Source organism: Drosophila biarmipes, chromosome 2R (assembly GCF_025231255.1).
Source record: "Drosophila biarmipes strain raj3 chromosome 2R, RU_DBia_V1.1, whole genome shotgun sequence".
In the NCBI taxonomy this organism is placed as follows: Eukaryota; Metazoa; Arthropoda; class Insecta; order Diptera; family Drosophilidae; genus Drosophila; species Drosophila biarmipes.
Window position 1 is genome coordinate 18,011,378 of NC_066615.1, and position 19,522 is coordinate 18,030,899.

General features: G+C 44.9%; 3 protein-coding genes across 3 annotated transcripts; 1 reads left to right on the plus strand and 2 right to left on the minus strand.

The window, feature by feature from the left end:
• Positions 1-344: 344 nt before the first annotated feature.
• Positions 345-2,504, minus strand: LOC108023011 (uncharacterized). Its single transcript, XM_017092244.3, is given in 3 exon segments — positions 345-1,575; positions 1,578-1,899; positions 1,958-2,504. Coding segments are annotated over 3 exon segments (1,524 nt in total). The 5' UTR covers positions 2,218-2,504; the 3' UTR covers positions 345-633.
• A 336-nt stretch (positions 2,505-2,840) lies between these two features.
• Positions 2,841-3,831, minus strand: LOC108022373 (dynein regulatory complex protein 8). Its single transcript, XM_017091254.3, has 4 exons — positions 3,669-3,831; positions 3,373-3,610; positions 3,099-3,309; positions 2,841-3,042 (listed from the first exon to the last, which is right to left on the minus strand). The coding sequence occupies exons 1-4, from the start codon at positions 3,679-3,681 to the stop codon at positions 2,944-2,946; spliced, it is 561 nt and encodes a 186-aa protein (XP_016946743.1). The 5' UTR covers positions 3,682-3,831; the 3' UTR covers positions 2,841-2,943.
• A 137-nt stretch (positions 3,832-3,968) lies between these two features.
• LOC108022886 (membrane-associated guanylate kinase, WW and PDZ domain-containing protein 2) lies at positions 3,969-19,411 on the plus strand. The gene is made up of 6 exons (XM_017092084.3): positions 3,969-4,625; positions 8,154-9,191; positions 15,913-16,099; positions 16,207-18,223; positions 18,281-18,506; positions 18,567-19,411. Exons 2-6 carry the CDS (start codon positions 8,417-8,419, stop codon positions 19,007-19,009), a joined length of 3,648 nt encoding a protein of 1,215 aa, XP_016947573.1. The 5' UTR covers positions 3,969-4,625; positions 8,154-8,416; the 3' UTR covers positions 19,010-19,411.
• Positions 19,412-19,522: the final 111 nt, after the last annotated feature.

The following is a 19,522-nucleotide window of genomic DNA, read 5'->3' on the forward strand; positions in this document are numbered from 1 at the left end:
ATATTTTTGTTTGCAATTCTGTAAACCAATTTTATGCTTTTCCCCTTAAATATAACTATTAATAAACTTTAAAAAATGGGTAATACCGATTTAAAAATAGGCATTTCCTAAAAATGTAATATTAGTTCATCATGAAATGCAATTAATGCGCAGTCTCAAAATATAGTGCGTATATAGAAAGAAATGACTCATTGTATTACATTTAAAGCCCCACCATCTACGCAGAAATGGTGTCAGAAAATATGGCGTGATGTCTAGGCAAATGGCGTGATTAACAATTGTATCACACTCCAAAGTTCGGACTTTGCCTAGAATAAAAAGGGTAAACAAAAACAAATGGAAAGTGTGGTTTGGTTTGGTTTATATTTTGAATATATAATTTTTTTCTCGAATGTTTTTTTCAAATTCTTTGAGCACAATACAAGTAAACATAAGCCTATGTGGTTAGAGATTGTTAAACATAAATGGAAACCTACAGCTAAACTTAGCGTCTCAACTACAATATCATATATAAAGCCTTCGATTAAGAATATGTATATGTACAGCATATCAACTAAGACACTTAAACAAACGGCGGCCGGCCAAACTTAACAATACAAGAGAGACAGAACGAAGTTTCCAGCTGGGGAAAACTTAGATCAAACTGGGGAACAGCTCGTCGAAGTTGCTCTCCCACGAGAAGTCCTCCTCCTCCGTGGGCAACGTCAAGGCCGAGGACATGGGCGAGCCCAGGATGGACTCGTAGCCATGGTCCGAGGTGGCCGAGTGGAGCGACAATGCGGGTGATTTGGCCAGCGGGGAGATCGCCTTGACGCGCGGACGGAGGAAGCTCTCGATGGGATCGAAGCTGCCCTCGTCGTCCGAGTCGTCGGTGGCGTTCACCACGTTGAGATATACCTGTGACGGAGACGTCGCTGGCGGCGGACACTTCATGATCACGTCCGTCGCGTCGTCGCCAGCGGTGACGCCGTCACAGTAGATCTCCTCAACGGCCTCGTTCACCGGCACCGCATCGCCGTCCATCACGATGGTGATCGAGTTCGTCTTGGCATCGTAGGTGCCGTACACTGTGTCCGGAGTGGCCTGTAGTAGAGAGGCGGCCGCTGACGCTTTGATTGTGGCTATCGTTGAGGCTGGCGCTCCTGTCGCATGCTGTGGGTTTCCATTCATCTCCAACACCTGCACATTCACACTGACCATCTGCTCGTGCTCCTCCGCTTGGTGTTCCTCCTCCTTCAGGCCATCAACTCTATGCCCGTCGGATTCCAGGCACTCTGCTGCGGTCCCCACCACTGGTCCAAGCAGTCGCTCTGCGTTGCCTGTATCTTCGGCAGCAGCTGGGCTGCTCGCTCCAGCGCCTGTCTCCAGGTCTGTTGTGATATCTGCGAGCAGACTTTCGGCCAGCTCTTCGAGGCGCTTGACGTCGAACTCTTCGTCGTCGCCAAGCAGGTCTTGTAGAGAAGGCAGAGGGCCACAACCTTCCAGAGAGAGGCCAGGCTCTTGCTGCTCTTCAGCTGCTCCGCCAGCGGACGCGCTGACGACTGTGTGTCCACCTGTTGTATACCCTGCGGCAGAGGGTCAGCTTTGGATGCTGCAGATCCAAGGTGTGTGGACGCACAGCCCTCAGCGCCTGCGTTGGCGATGGATTGGCTGATGCTTCTGGTGTTGTGCTGCTGTTGTTGCCTCAGTTCGGCGAGTTCCTGGCGGAGGAGTTCCAGCTCCGAGTCGAGCTTGTGGTTCTTGGCCAGCAGCGACTCGTTAATGGCCTGTAGGCTGTCGCATTTATTCTGTAGTATTTCTGTCTTGTCAGTGAGTTCCTTGATCTCGTAGTCCATCTCCTCCATGCGCGCCTTCTTGCGGTCGCGCGATGTCTGGGCGGCCACTCGGTTCTTTAGCTTCCTGAGGGTTCAATGGATTTAGTAAAGCTATGGCATAGATAAGGGATCAATGAACTCACTTTCTCTGCACTTTCTCCTCCCAGGTCAGGTGGTCTAGGCGACGCTTCTTGGCCTTGGGCGGCGAGGCAGCCAGGCTGTCGTCCTCCATGTTGGTTGAGGATGCGTAGCCCGAGCTCGAGGGCGTCGGCGAGGCGGAGGGCGTGGCCGTCGCCTTCAGCAGCGCCGCCGTCAAGGGGGCGGGGCGCAGCTTGGGCAGATTATTTGATGTGATTGCTGTCCGCGGCACGGCTATGAGCACTGCATTCGCTGTGGGGGCCATGGCCAACTGATTGGGGCTGAATGATGAACGAAAAACTGCTGCGTGTGCTGGGTCAATTGTGGAAAGCGCTTTTCCACTTAGATTTGCATCGCCTATCCGTGCTTTAACTTGTGTTTATTTGACTGCGCTTCCCGGACGCTCTGCGGGTTTGGACCTCTTCATCGCCTCCGACTCGGGCTTTTCTGGCTCCGTCTCACGCAATTTTCTCATCCACCTTTGCAATAGCGACCAACTGGTTTTCCTTTCTGCTGACGTGTTCTTTTCCGAATGGCTGCGGAAAGATGACGTGTTTTCCTGGTGGTGGGTCCAGGGCTGGAAAAGCTGCGACGGCCTATCGATAACCACGATGTTTAGTGGGAACCATTAATATATTAGCTAAAAATTATAAGTGCGGAAAGTGGGACTTTACAATATATGTTTACCGATCTTCTTAAATTTACTACAACTTTAAGAATCTATCTTAACATAAAAATGTATTCCTTTTTTAATTTAAATATTTTGTTGTTTTCAAGTAACTGAAATACCGATGGTTCCATCACTACCCTAGAGTGCTGCCATCTAGTTCAAAATGCGGAACGGTGGGAAAGGGAAATAGAATTTCAAACAGTTACGCGCCAAATAAATATATCTTAAATTATAAATTTATTTGCATATGTAAAATTTGTTAAATCTTTTCTCATTGCGCACGATTTTGTACATCTAAACATAATATTTTTGGGTCCGCAGCTAAAACATAGTTGGTTGGGGCTTCTTGCCCTTCTCCCTCTCGGCTTGGGCCAATTCCTCTTTAATGACCTCGGCGATTTCGTAGATTTTTGGTTTATGCTGGGGGTTTCATATCAATATTGAAGCTAGATGAACAGGTAAATAGTGTGCCTCACCCTGAGTTGATTGATGTAGAAGGTAAAGGGAATATTTCCAGTGATAGGATCAATGGCCACCGGCCACATAGCATCGAGTTCCTCTTGGCTAAAGGGTTCGCCTTCCTCCGCCATCAGTTTCCCAAAGTACTCCTTGGTCAGATACTTTTTGTTCTCCGGATCCAGGGTCTCGAAGGCCTCCAGAAGTTTTTCAGCCGACGCTGGCTCCATTCTAAGGAATATAGAAAATAATAAGCTGCAATTTCCTCTTTTCACCTTCATAATTATATCTAACTGGCGGTCCATGAGCAGTTGGGAGACATGGGCTATGAACTTGAGGATGTGGGTCTCCCCTGGGTAATCCGTGGACTCGGTGGCCTTGATCACCTCCTCGACCTCTTTCTCAGTGGGTACGCAGCCAAGAAACCTCAGGACGTTGCCCACATTGCGGGTATCAATGTACTTATCGCCATGCGTGTCAAAGATGCAAAAGGCCTCCGAAATCTGAGCCTCAAGTTCGTTGTTTAGGGTGACTATGGAAGGTGGGTGGCTTAAGACCATACAATAGGTCCCAGTATTTACTTTTCTTACCACCAACTTCCATGGCAGTTATTTTTTCAATATCTTTTTAATTTAGGTGGTTTTTCCGAATGGTCTTCACTGATAATTTTTTATTTACTTCTAAGTATTTACCTTTAAGTTACACCTATTACTACTGAAATAAATCGAATGGCTGACTAATTTCATTTTGAATTTGAAAATTCGATAGAATATCGAAGCAGGCGCCAAACATCGGCTATAGAGTGCCTGGTAACACTACCGTGGTGAATCCAACCGATAGACGACAGTCGATAACTGCCTGGCATGCGACCCTGTTGAGCGTCGCGTTATTTTGTTTTCTGTTTTGTTTTTCGTTTCGTGTTTAGTTTTCTCCCCGTTCATTTGTAAATTAAGTTGTAAAAACAGTTTACTAAGAGTTTCATCTGCTACGAACTAGGGAAATTCACGCCACTCCAGTGCCTTCCGAAGGACAACGAGGAGTGCATTTAAATTTCGTCGTCGGAGTGCGTCTGCCCGTGTGTGCGTGGGCCAGCAGCAACAGGTTTTCCAACTCAACTCGGCGCGCCACCTCAGTTTTCATTTGTTTTCGATATTCCGAGGCGTTCGGTTCGCGCTGCGGGAAAATCGAATTGCAATTTGAGGCAACGCTCAGTGGAAAACGAGGCAACCCGTTTCTCGCACTCGGCATCGCAGGTGTGTGGCGTCGCTCGGCGGTTCCAACGGGTTTTCCAGGAGGCTTTTGGCCCACAACAAGACGAAACTTGGCCATAATATCACAGTTAACAAGTGCCACCGCATCTCTGGGCCGACAAGTGTGTGCGCGTGTGTGTGTGTGTGTTTGGAATACGCGTTTTCCGAGAAAAACCTCAACTCGAAACACGTAAAAATCGAAATGAAAATGGAAAGTGTTCGGCGATCACGATCATCAGTTTAGGCCCGTTTTCGAGCCAAATAAACGAACCAACCCAACGGCAGCGAAAAAGAGAGGTGCGAATTTTGAAAGTGACTGAAAATTGCTTTTATCATCATTATCCCCATTGACATTTTCCGATATTTGCCCATGGCATTGACCACCGGTCGATAGAAAGTTTATCTCTGATCGGTGGCAATTAGCGAGGTGTGCTTGAAAAGATAAATATTTGCCCATGTTTGGGGTTTTCAAAACAACCGAATCTAGTATTGGCGGATTCTCGAGATACTTTTGGTTTGTTATCTAAAATTTCTCTTTTGTTCACTAAAAACTAAAAATGTTTCTGAGTTAGAAACTAAAATTTGGATTAAAATAAACATATGTAATTGTAATTGCAGGTGTGATTATATGTGAACTTATTTCTTGGAGCTCGCGAACCTTGAGTGCTTGAAAATGTATTGTAAAAAAACTTTTTTAAATAATTTAAAATAAATATTATTCTAATGGTGTAACCAATCAAGGAATTTATACATATTAAGTAATATTGATAGGTAAAAAGTGATTTCAAAAACTTTTTTAAATAGTTAAAAATAAATAATAATTTAAAATGAATATTATTTTAATAGTGCAACCAATCAAGGAATTTATTAATATTAAGGAATATTGATAGGTAAAAAGTGATTTCAATTATATAGTGATAAATTCTTTACTTGCGCTTTCCTAAAAATATATAACATTTTCGTTCTGGTTCTATTACAAAAGTGAATTTTAGCCTTTTTTTAGAGTACATATTTAATTATGTTTCTTTTTAACATAATTGGGTTTTTTCCTTCTAAAACAGTTTGTATTTCTTATTTTTACCATAGACCGTTAAGCGATAGGATTTCGTACTTATTTGAGTGGTAAATATATACTCTGAGAAAAAAAAATAAGTTGCAAAACTCATTTAAATGTTGCTGAAATATATTGGAAAATAAATAAGCAAGTGTTGAGCGACTCCTGAAAAAGTGCCATTAAACGGTGTTGCATCTCCGTCCAACTGCGCCTAACTCACTTCGCAGAAAACCTCAGGCGGCCATAAACGCCGATGATGAATTTTCCCCATGGAGTGAAATGGTGGGCCCAACTATACGGTTTTCACTTGGTCTGCACTCGCCGCTCCCCTTGCTGATTGCCACTCGCTGCTTTGCTTTTTCACTGCTCGTGCGCCGCCTGGTCGTCGAAAGTGGTCCGCTCCTCCCTCCTTACCTTGCCTTGCCTCACCTCACCTTACTTTCCTGGCCGCTCCTTCCGCGGCTTTTCTCTAATGCTCCATGCAGTTTCGCTGTCCACCGAACGACAGGTGGCTGGGCACATTTGCGGACCGCAAAAGGTCTCTGTTTTAGGTCTCTTTGTGGCAAGTGGAACCACCACCATCGGCACCAGCAGAAGCAGATCGTTCCTGTTACGTGTTCGTGCACTGAGAGAAAAGGTCTTGAAGGAAGGCTGCCATACGGGATTGGATCTATAATACTAGCATTATCCGTAAACTAAAATAATCAAAATACTTAATGTTAAATCAGGAGAAAACCTGGTAGACGATTTATTATACTATCCTTATCAATCAAATCAGACAAAATCCTAGTATACCCATCCAAAAATTTTTATCACAATTAGGTATTTCAGATCGTAAAATGATATGTTTCTGTTTCTGTTTCGAACCCTTTGGAATATAAGGTTATTGTGTCTTACCTCGCTTACACTTACTTTTTTCAGTATATTTTTCATATCTTAAATAGTATTGATTATTATAATAATAATGCAGACTTTGATAGCCAATGTTCTTTCAAGAATAGACTTTTCTCATAACTTTCTTTATTTCAATTGAACGGATTGTTAGAGGGATTTAAAGGATAATCTTTAATCTTGTTTTAAATATTTTGTAAATGGGTATATGAAAAACACATTTCCCTAGACAATAACGAAAAGTATAAATATATATAAATATATATTTTAGAACCCCCTATTTGGCTTGGATACCCATGTTTTCCCTCAGTGCAGTTGTGGGGGTTGCCTTTCGGTTTTCAGTTTTCGGTTTTCTGGCGATCTGTGGGCATGCTCTGAAAAACTCGTTTCTCGCCGTTGTTGTTTTGTTTGTCGTTCTGGAATTCTTGCTTGGCGGTGCCCGCAGCTCTTTCGGTGTCCACCCGCACTCCTCCTGCCCTCCATGGACTCCTCCGTCGTCGATCGTCTTCTGTCTTTTTTCTCATTGGAGTAAATTTTTCGCTTGAGGAATTTTATGTTGCTGCCGTGTTTGATGCCCCTTTTTTCGCACAGTTAATTTACCTACTCTTTTCCCTTCCCCTCCCTCGCTTATAATTGTGTGTCGTGAGTCAACATTTTCATATTTTTCTCGGGGAAACCATCACTTCGATTAAATATTTATAAATACCCATTTAAAAGCAGCGAGAGTTGGCGAAATTGGTTCAATCTCCTACCGAAATGAAAACCCTATTTAAACCAGTTCACTCAAAAGTTTAACCACAACAAATTAAGCGAAGAAAGTTTTGTTTTAATATACAAATCCAAGGAAAGCGAGCTGTTTTTGGTTTTTATAACGCACTTGAAAGCTGCAAAAAATGCCTTTAAGTGGCGAAAATTTAAGAAAAACTTTGCCATGGAATGCGCAGAAAAATAATTATAATTATACGTCTGTCATGGGAAAGTCGAAGCAAAGCTCTGCAAAATTGCAATGTCAGGGGGATCGGGATTGGCGACTGGCTAGCCTAACCGAACAGTCTGTTGATTGGCACCACTTGCAACTGCAGTCCGGAACAGTGGCCGCCGAACAATGAGCTCGTCTGGCCCGGAGCTGTGCAACTGGATAGTTGGATTGTGGGAACCGGCATCGGGGAGGAGGTCCGAGCAATGTTAGATATTCAAAGTATCTGACGATGATTTTAAAGCATCTTAGACGACGCAACTTAAATTGCTTAGATAGTTGAAGGCCGAGACAGAGGAGGGTCCCAGAACGTTGATAGGTTGTGTCACTCGGGGGTTTTAGTTATAAAGGGGACAAAAGTCTTACGATTTGTTTCTACGAAGAACCTTTAAATGGCGTAGTTTTGCTTTTTTAGCAAATTAAACCATATAAGTGCTAGGCAACTTGCTTTACCTAACCCCTTTATTTTTATTTTGTTTAAACTTAGTTTTTGCGTCCAAAAAGGAAATCATAAACTTTAGATGGGCAGCAAAAAGAGATATATAAATGGTGGTATATTATGGGATACACTAATTCAAACAATAGCTTTAACAACGGCTCTCTTTATCTAAATGTCTATAGGTAATATTTTGCATATTGCTAATTAATGGTTTTGATTTAGTGGTATGCTAGAGGTTACGCTTTATAAAAAGTGCCATGCGTTATTTAGTATTATATTTCCTGATTAAAGCCCAGATAATAATAAAAAATAAATTATCACGTCGCACATCCAACAATAGAGTTCTTTATTAGTTTGTTATTCTGGTTATAACTATTCTACTGTTTATACACACGGTAATTGTTTATGGTATTACTTTGCATGTTGCTAATTAATGGTTTCTCTGTTGACTGTTCTGTTTTGCAGCTTCCCCCGACCGCAATGGAAGCTCAATGACAAATTAATTAATAAAACGGCAAAATGAAGAAGCGTTCAAAGGTTATCTAAACATACCCGCAAACAAGCGAAACAAAGCGAAACCAAAACAATAAAGACCGAACAAAAAGTATTAAAAAACGACACTCGAATGCAATGGCAAGAAAAAACGCTAGTTGTTGTTAGATAGCTTGAAAAACATTTCGATTGTGTGAGGGAGCGTGATAGAAGCTAGAGATACAGACGGGCCTAAAATGCCAATAATCACGGCCACGACAACGTCGACAGCCGGCGGAGGAGCAGGTGTGGCGGCCAGGGGCGTGGCCACCGCCAAGTCGCCCACCGATTACCTAATGCTCCAGCAGCAGCAGCAGCAGCAACAGCAGCAACATCAGCAGCAGCAACAGCCACAGCACTTCGGCAATCACTTCTATCAACAGCAGCAGCCCCAACAGTTGGCGCCTCTGACTGCTTCCCACCAGCACCAGCACTCGCATCCACATCCACATCCACATCCACATCCTGTTGCCGCTCCGACCAGTTTTGCAACATTTAACGGAAACTCGAATCTAAATTCTAGCCTTGCCAACGGAAGCAGCAGAAAATTCAATTGCAGCCGCGACAACGTGGACGATAATGCCGATGCCGGCGAAATTGCGGCAGCTCCCCAGACATTGTCCGCCGGCGCAGATGTGGTTGGTAACGGGAGCGGCAGCGGGATTGGGATTGGGAACGGGGACAAGTCTGCCGGCTTAGCGCCACCAGGTGGCCATCATCTGCGCCCGCCACCGCCGCCGGCACTCAAGAAATCCACCGCACCGGCCTCGGCCATCGGGAGTTCCGCCTCTCGCGAGGATGTCGCCTCGTTGAGTGGCACCTCCTCGCTGAACAGCCAGATGTCGGTGCATAATCAGTTCATCTCCGGATTGCCGAGCAACGGCGTCGGCATCGCCAGCAATGGAGTCAACGGAGGAGGACCAAGCACCGGACGAGGCGGTGCGCCGAGCAGCATCCTCAAAGGCAGCAAGGGTAAGGGCGCAAATTTAATTTAAGGCATGACTTTAACAGTCTGAAAAGTTTAGTCTATTTGGAAACCACCGATTTTTGTTCGATTTTTAAAGATTACTATACAAATAGACCTATATATAGACCCATAAATAGGTGTTTTTCGAATTTTAAAGATAATAATATAAATAGAGCTATATATTTTTTTAAATTATTATATTCCAAAAAGTACTATATCCCCAATTAGAACTGAGTTTATGTTATAAATCAACAAATTTATATCAATTTACTATCAATTTTTCATTCATTTTCATATTGCTCTTTTAACAAGTAATATCACATATCTGATATATGTATCAACCACACTTATATTAATGTAAATGCGGGACACACTACTATTTAATATTCAGTTTTCCGATAATCTTGAGCAAAGATTAGATGTGTTTATTCGGTCATTCAACAGGCAAACATGTTACCACGAATTTACTGTCGCTTTATGCTATCAATTATGTAGATTGCTGTGGCTGTGTGTAATTCCCCGAAACTCTGCTCCTAATCGAATTTCCATTTTGGTTTCGCCTCGTAAAATATTAAAATTAATTTGCACTGGGCCGGCTCTTAAACCTAATTTAGGGCGTTCGTCTCGAGTGACTCATTTCCGCCCCCACATGGCCAAGAGCGTGGTTCGTTGAGGAAAACACACACTCCCACTTCGGTTTTAGTTTCAATTACGTTTCAGTTTCGGTTTCAGTTTCAACTTGAAATGCACTTGTGAAGAGCCATTGAATTGGTCTGCTCTCGGCGGGTGGCTAACGAAAAAGTATACAAAACGTTCTCAAAAACAGCGGGTGCAAGTTTCGGGGGCAGCCACGTGCCGCAGAAGGAGAAATGCTACACTTTCTTGTTAACCCTCTTGTGGGTCTTCGCTCTTAGCCAGTTCTTGGAGGACTAAGTGCTACACTTTCAATATTACACTCGGTTTCACCCTCTAGGCCAGCTACTCTACTCCCGTTTCATTTAATCCACACCTGTCATCACTTTCCCACAGCTGCTAAGACTTCGAAGCCCCATGAACCCAGTCGATCCAGTTGCCATCCATCTAACCCAGGTAGGCTGCATTGTTTCGCGTCTCTCGTCTCTCGAATGAATTATCGTAAGACGACATTCATGAATGAAACCCAGAAAGCTGGTTTGTCTTAAAGCCTCCGAGCGGGAGGCCCCGGGGGGAAATGGGTAACCTCGATTTTGTCGTCTTAATGCCGGTCTAGATCAGGTGGGAATGTGATACTATAGCCAATCGACATTAAACTTGTAGGTGTGATTGGGGCTATTAAATTAAAACGTTCAGCCAAATTATGGGTTGACCGTTTCAAGCGAGGCTTTCCACCTTTGCCTAACCAGCGGTTAAGTTATATTTAAGAATTTCATAACCCTATAAGAGCACCACTTCCAGTCCAATCTAAGCCGTTGTTGTTTGTTTCACATCACCATCCATTTAGACAACATCCCACACATTTTGTGCTCATTTAGGTATATGTTTTGGACAACACCAACTAGGTGTAGATGGGAAATCGCTTTCGGAAGTTGGGCAAGTTGTGGTGGTTAGTATGTATCTTGAATCATCTGTTAAGCGTTTGCCGCTTGGCTTAGTTTCCCCCATCCACGCTGTCCCATTGTTGAGTGGTTAACTCTTTTTTTGGGGGACTGCCGAGCAGCCCGAGTTCGTCTGAGTTGAGCAACTAAATTAGTGTAGAAGGTGTGATTTTATTAGATGAATGCAACGGGGTGGTGTTATGCCAGGAATCCCAGGAGTTTCAATGGCCCCCGGCTCAAGTGGTGGCAACGAACTTGCCGCGGACGACTAGTCGAACTCACCCACCTGGAGAAGCCGCTCACCTTTCCACACCACACACCGCACATTGTATCTTGCTTATCATTTACGCCTCACGTCAGTGGCAATTAGCAGAACCTTCGGTGGCGTCGGCGTTCAAGTAGCAGTTGAGGTTGAGGCTCCACTGTCCCCTGCATCACATGCTGCGATTATTAATTTCTTGATTGCGACAGCAGAAGGGCGACTCGTAACTCCAGTTTATGGCGTGCCATGTGTAAGCCAAGTTAACGAAGCAGCAAAGCCAATTAGATGCTATCATTAGGCGGAGCAGGGAGTCCGTGAAGGAGTCGACGTCACAAATGACACAGGGCGGCCCTTTTCCGCTGCGAGAACAAAGACATTGACTCTTCTGTGGGTGGGACCGACGCCCCGATGACATCAATTGAAAGGAACGGTCTTTGGACGCAGTTCCTCCGCCAGGAGGCATTGCATTCCAAAGCGGGCTTAGTAATTGCCGGGGAGCATTGAATGCAAAGTCTTCTCCGCTAATTGAACCTCGACTTGCAGTCATGTGGAGTGCCTGTTGCGTAACTCTCCCCGGGTTGCACTGGTCAGGCCATCAAAATCTAGCGGTCCAGGAGGGACACAAAGCGGCGGAGCAAGCATCCCATTACTGGATAATTTATGTTGACGTTACTCGGGAATTATACAAATTAAAGCTGGAGCGACATGGGGCTTTCACTCCAGCGTTTTGAAGTTCTTTCTCTTCGAGAAAAATAACAGAACCAGCGAATAAACTCAGGGGAACTCACATGCGCAATTTAAAACAAGAAGGAAAGCCATAATTGACTACCTCGACTATCTGATACCCGTTAATCAGATAACCAATTCAGATGTAAATATTACTGGTTTTCGGTTTCCAAAACTTTTAGTAAATACTAACAAAAGAAATACGAAATTCAAACTATCTGATACCTATTAATCTGTTAAACGAAATTCAAATTAATATGCCTGGTCTCCGATTCATAAACAGTGCAGTTTAATCAATGGGTACTGCCAAAGTAAATGCAATTCAACTTATGTTTAAAATAGTAATTACGGTAATCCCAATAGGTTAATTTTTAAATTAAAGGGTAGCAAAAAGTATTCATTTTTAATCAAAATTATCAACCTTCTGTATGAATAAGAAAAGCAAAGTAAATAGTGAATAGAAATCCATTATAAATGTATATAATTATAAACAGGTTAGTTGAAAACCTTGAATGATTCTCACTTACATTGGAAAATAGAAATCAGTTTAAAATAAAACAGATAAACGTGATAAACAAAATATTTGACAACAGCACAGAAAGCTGAAGTACACAGACCTCACTTTCTCCCTTATTTAAATTTGAAAAGAGTTTCCTTGAATTCTGGTGTTGTCAACTGCTCATGAAATCGTGCAAAAAAACACGATTCGAATGATCACTTACAAGGAGAAACCCGAGTGTATATAAAACAACTTTAAAGTAATTGCACAACTAATAATATCAGTAAAAATACATCATATCATCATGATAAAAATTAGGAAATAATATAAATGGATTGATAGCTTCATAAGATTACTTTCGAAAACCCTTTTTATCCATTAAACTAAATTGTTGAGCTGCTGCAAATCATATGTTATGATGGTACATAAACGGTGTTAATCTGAAAACATTATTACAAACCTGTAGGGGAAATCAAAGTGTGTTAAATTGGCAATTAGGTAAAGGTGGCTTACTACTTTTTTAGTACTGGCGGTACCTAGGGAGCTCGACACCGTTACCGTCACGCCCTCTGGTACACCTGCCCATGACCTGTCACGCCCTCCGACCCTCGTAAGACGCGTGCGTAGCTTTCCGTTTCGACTCTTGCTTTCCATTTGGGTCAAAGTCAATGAACTGGCGGGTATTTCGGTTCGACTTTACGTAACTTGTACACTGCACATTCGGGCATTGTTTGTGTCTGCTTCAATTGTACCACATGTTCCCCCGCCCTTTCTCGTGCTTTGTTTTAAATATTTTTAGACTTTTACCGAAGCATCGGCAGTGCATTGCCGATCAGAGTTCAGATTGAACTGTCCGGATATGATCTTGGCTAAACGGTTTTCCGAATTTCTCTTTGGGTCTCGTGTGCCATTAGCCACAATCTCGGGAAATAATCGTTTGCCAATCATTACCATCATCATCATCTGCTCTGACTACGGCAATCCCTGTTATTATGAGTAATGGATACTCTTTGTGCGGCGTATAAAGAGGAAAACGAGATCGTCTCTTTCTTTTTAATTCCAGATCCATTCGGGCCAACATTCCCAGCAGATGAGTCACCTTGTGTACTGGCTCTCAAGACTGGTAATCTTTTCGGGCGAGTGAGCAGTTCGTATTGATAGAGCAGGGGTTATTTTAATGAAGGGAAATATTAAAGGGGTTTTCTTTTAGCTTAGATTATATACATAGATCTAGACTCTCGACTAAATCCAGATATAATCTACACAGATTTTCCAGCTGACAATATGTGTTTTAGCTAAATGTTTGACTAAGATATATAAAATACTTTTCTCTGAACAACTCGGGGATTATATATTTTCGCGATCCTGTGTTATCTATTAGAAAGGAAAACATTTGCATATCTTATCGCGAAGGTGCAGATAAGAAAACATGTCCAGCACATTTAGAGCGACGTGTGCCGCATATTTGCTTCACTATATTTGTCCAAGAGCAGGAGATAAACGAAGACCAGCGGAAATTAAAGCCGGATTGGCTGCTAAAAAATGCGATGGGAATGGGGTGGGGATGGGTGGAAGGTAAACAGCATTTAGTTCAGATTCTTGTTTGGGCTCGCAGCCCTGGTTCATTCCAGATACAGCTGTGACCATTATTTCTGTGCTACATCTGTTGATCAAATACGCCCTCTCGCTCTGGCAATCTACAAATATTTACACAATGCAGGCAAGTGAAGTTGCGAACGAAGCGGCAAAGGAAAGCAGAGTGGGTGGTGGGAGGCCAAGGCAAACTGTGCCGCCAACAACTTCCGCGCTGGAAAATCTCCCTGCCCCTCGTCCACGCCCTATCAAAAGCCCGTTCTTCAACACTCTATGGATTCTGCAGACTCCACCAGCATAAGCAAGTGGACTGCACACAGAGAAAATGTAGATTGTTTGATTGATAGAATTCGTTCGAATAATATAAACGCCTACAATATTTATTTTAATATTTTGTCCAAGTTGAAAAGTTATAACAGAACCATAATCAATTTTTGAAAATGCCCACCAAGCCTCTAGGGGCGCTGTAGGCCAGATGGCGCTAGGTGCTGTTGGCAACAAGCAAACATATCTTCATCTCATTCCCACTCCACTCGGCTGAGTAACAGGTATCAAATAGTCGAGCTGATCTCATCAGCATTCTCTTGATATCGTATTTTTAACCAATTTCTAGTTGCAAACCATTTTGATCATTTAAGTTTGATACCTAGAGTTTTTCTTCTCTGTACTTATTCAAACGAGCTTCTGTGCATCTCTCTCACACTCGCCTAGCCCCAATGCAAACACGAGACGATGGCGCTTTTACCGTTTAAAGATGTGTCACCTGCCCCGCCCCGCCCCTGGCACCCCCTTTACGTGTTCCAATTGGAAGTGTCTGGCATAAATATTCATCTTCCTATGCAAATGATTCACAATATGTTTTGAATGATGCTCAGGCGGGTCTTCGCTCTCCGACGCAGCCGACATTCGATTAGCCCTATTCGCATGGCTTTATCGCTGGATGTATATGTAAACATATGTATATCTGGGTTGGGGCATGCACCTCCAAAGGGGTTAACGACGAGTGGTCCACAGCTTCCAGCGCCAGCTTTATATCCATTTTTTAATGACCATCGGTGCATAATTTAGCATAGGCTTAGGCCCATTCTACTCTATAATGCAAAGCGAACCAAGTTACAAGTTTTAGTAGTTGTATATCTCAGCATGCCGTTTTTTTTTTAATATTTTTGTTAAGTAAGAACAAAAACTATTCCGAAATATATGGTATTGTATAAAGTCCTTATTCAGTTACAGAAAGATAGTACTTACCCAAAGTCGGATTTGCCTAAGAAACTAAATGTAAAGCTTTTTTAAGATTACTACTTCAGAATATTATATCTAAGATATCTAACCTTAGCTTACTCTTAATTCAATATTTGTGTGCATTAAGCATACAAAATATTCCGAAATATATAGTACTGCATAATATCTTTACTTAGTTAAAGGGAAATAGACCTTACCCAAGACTGGAATTAGCTGAAAAGATATTCTGAAGCGATTTCCGAGGAAACCTGACTCATAGCCATACCCAGAGCTTATCATACGATCATCTCTTAACGGCTTGTCATGCGAAATCACGTCGGCCTTGGTCCAAAGCATAGGCCACTCTTTCGCTTGGCCATAATTAAAATTTCCCCATTACTCATTCGAGTTGAGTGGGGGACTGTGAGTGCTTAGTGGCCATCTCGTCCCATTATCGCCGTGGTCCAGGAAAGTAGGTCACCGTCTAACCAGAAGGCTTAGCCAACTGCTAATAATAATTATCATTCTGGCTTGCCCCAATCGAAAACGCTTTACGCTTCACCGGACTCCCAATAGAGCTGGCTGGCGGGGAATGGCCAATGGCAGGAGATGCGGACTAGGGATTGGGGTTCGCTTTTGTGTGCGGTTCGATTTCAAAAGACCACACCAAACTATTTGCGGCTGGCCGAGCATGAACTCCACCAGCACGGCGACTCGTTTCGGCCAAAATCCCACCGCCACAGTTGGGTTCATTGAACGATTTGGGCTTGGTGATTGATTTCTGCAGTGAATACATTGCATAGATGCACTGATAAACAAGTAACTAACCGAGTTTTCTTTATTTTTCACAGAGAACCTGCTGCAGAACACCTACTACAATGGCGAGACAGGGGACAGCAGTCTGGGCAGCGAGTGCGGAGGGGGAGATGTCCAGCAGCAAAACCTCGAGAGGAACGATGATCCGGGCGACGGACTGGGACCTCTGCCACCCAAATGGGAGACTGCCTACACGGAGCGGGGAGAACTCTACTTCATTGAGTGAGTAAATATCCGGCAAATATTTACCATCCTTGATATGGTCAAATCCGTCCCAAATTACAATTAAATCAATGATCATAACTAATCTTATATCCACTCCCTTGCAGTCATAACACCGGAACCTCCCACTGGCTTGATCCGCGGCTCTCCAAGTATCAGAAAAAGTCGCTCGAGGATTGCTGTGAGGATGAGCTGCCCTATGGGTGGGAGAAGATAGAGGACTCCATGTATGGCATGTACTTTATCGACCATGTGAACCGGCGAACGCAGTACGAGAACCCAGTGCTGGAGGCCAAGCGAAGGGCGGCGGAGCAAAGTCAACAACAACAGCAGCATCAGGAACAGCGCTCCAAGACGCCCACTGTGCTGCCAGAGACCCTGCCCGCGGACGCGTCTGAGGAGCAGGAGCATCAACAGGAGGAGGCCCCTATGAAGCTGCCCTACAAGTTCACCCGTAATCCTGCCGAGCTGCAAGGACAGCGTGTGAACACCACGCTGCTGAAGTCATCGCGCGGCCTGGGTTTCACCATCGTGGGAAGCGACGGAAGCGCTGGAGGGGATGTGGAGGAGTTCCTGCAGATCAAGACGGTGGTGCCCAATGGTCCCGCCTGGCTGGATGGTCAGCTGCAAACGGGTGATGTCCTGGTCTACGTAAATGACACCTGCGTGCTGGGCTACACACATCACGACATGGTCAACATATTTCAATCGATTTTGCCCGGCGAGAGGGCATCCCTGGAAGTATGTCGTGGATACCCGCTGCCCTTTGACCCAAATGACCCCAACAATGAGGTGGTGACCACCATGGCGGTGGATGGACGGGATTCTGAGAAGCAGCGTCGCCTCAATATGGACGGCAACTACAATTTCTTGGACTTGTCCGGGGAAGGAGCCAAAAAAGCGAGTGGTGCCGGCAGTGGCTTTATTCTGATGAAGAAGCCTGAGCTCTACACCTTCTCGATCATGAAGGGCTCCATGGGTTTCGGTTTCACCATCGCCGATTCCGCCTGTGGTCAGATAGTGAAGAAGATCCTGGACCGCAACTGCTGCACCCAGTTGATGGAGGGGGATGTACTGCTAGAAATCAACGGCTTAAATGTGCGCAACAAGCCGCACTTCTATGTGGTGGAGCTGCTCAAGGAGTGCAGCCAGACGACGCCCACAGTGGTGAAGATTCAGCGAACGCCGCCTGACCAACCGATCAATAATACGCTCGCCCAACTCAACCAGGTGGGCAATGTGGCCAAGTTGCGGAAGAACTTCGTTGGCAGCGGCCTTTTTCGCAGTAAGACGCCCACAGCGGATCTGTACAGCACCCAGGTGAAGGAGGTGCTCCCCATGCGCCCAAAGACCCCCTTGGTGGACACGCGGCGTGCACGGGTTCAGACGCCCAGTAACGAGATTGATGGCGATGGTGGCGAGGCGACAGCTACGGAGAGAGAGGCCAGGCAACCGCTTCAGCTGCAGACTCAGGGCAAGTCGAACAGCAGTCTGCAGGACTTGGACGACATTCCCTATATGGATCCATATCCCAAGATAAGCCGGCTGAGCGAGCGTCTAGCGGAGGTGACACTCCAGGGAGACACCAATGGGGGTATCTACGGGTTGCCGCCCAGTATGCAGCCCCTCCCGTTGCCACTGGCTCACCACGAGTCCTGCTATTGTTATGATTGCCAGGCCCAGCGCTACCGCCCGGGTTACTATGTCCAAGCCCAGCAGGCAGCCATGTCTGGAAGCACCGGGCAGTACTCGCCGCTGCAGACGGCGCATCTCCAGAACGAGCGGATCCAGCGACGCGTCAACGAACTGCTCAGCGATCGCAGGCGTGTGGGCTTCGCCAACCTAGATCCTCCTCACCATCAGCAGCAGCAACCGCAGCAGATGCAACACTCGCCCAGTTGGCGCAATGGTGCTCTGCTAGACGCCTCCGAGGATGCGGATCAGTGCGAATTGACCGAGGTTACCCTGGAGCGCCAGGCTCTGGGCTTTGGCTTTCGCATTGTTGGCGGTACCGAGGAGGGCTCCCAGGTTACCGTTGGTCACATAGTCCCGGGTGGTGCCGCCGATCAGGACCAGCGCATTTCCACCGGCGACGAGATCCTCAGCATTGATGGCATCAATGTGGTATGTGAACCCTTGCACAGTTAGTCCAACCAGTAACTAATCCTCCTCTTCTTTCAGCTCAACTCTTCGCACCACAAAGTTGTCTCTTTAGTGGGGGAATCAGCGCTGCGCGGGCAGGTCACCATGATCCTTCGTCGGCGCCGTACTCCACTACTGCAGCAGGCTCCAGTCAGCACACAACTGCGTCGTTATCCTTATGACGTGATTGTCAGCCGGCATGAAAACGAGGGCTTCGGATTTGTTATTATATCTTCATCGAACCACTATTACGGTTCGACAATAGGTAAGTCGTTGATCTCATTTTTGTTTACGTTCCATTTATCTCACCTATCTGCCTTTTTAGGAAAACTAATACCCGGCAGCCCGGCGGATCGCTGTGGAGAGCTCAAAGTGGGCGATCGCATAGTGGCAGTGAACCGGATCGAGATTGCCGGCATGTCGCACGGCGATGTAGTGAATCTCATCAAGGAGTCTGGTCTGCATGTGCGGCTCACCATTGGTGTTCCGCTGAAGGAGGGCGGTCCCAGTCCTGGAGGCAGTAGCGCCGGGGTGGCCAGCAACACACCCATGCAGGCATCACCTAGTCTCCTGAAGGCACAACTCGCCCACCAGCAGCAACTCCCTCCGCAGCAGCAACAGCATCTTCAGCAGGCCCAGCTTAACCACCACCACCAGCATCTGGAGATGCCTATGTCGATGCCCATGCCAGGAAACGGAACCTACTTGGAGCGACCCAGCAACAATATCGCGGCCACATTGGCGCTGCACCAGCAGCCACAGTTATGACTCTGAGACCTACGCATTCGGCTCTACAAGAGCTTTCTATAGTTTTAGATCGATTGCAGGCGCACAGTTTGTACTTTACACCACAAAGTACCAACCCCAAAGACTGAAATTAGTAGCATATATAAGTCAAACCGATTGCGAGTCCGGAAACGGTTCGCGAATAAGGTATTTATACCAGTTTTAATAAGATACGATTTATCGTCCTAGGCTTAGCTATTGCTTTTACTTAATCTTTTAGAGAATTGGCCAGTTTGTAAGACATTTAAAGATTTTGTTTTATATATGTAAGAATTGTACAAATGTAAAGGACTTTAATATTTTACCTTGAGTATGTATGTTATTGAATCACGCTAGACATTAAGTTGCATTTATCAAATATATATACATATTATATGTAAAGTAGATATTTTGTTATATTTTAAAATATTGCGCTATTCCAAGTTGTATTTATGCTTATGCATTCCCCGGAACCAAGCGATAACAATCTTTACAGATTCGTTTCTCTTTCTTTAT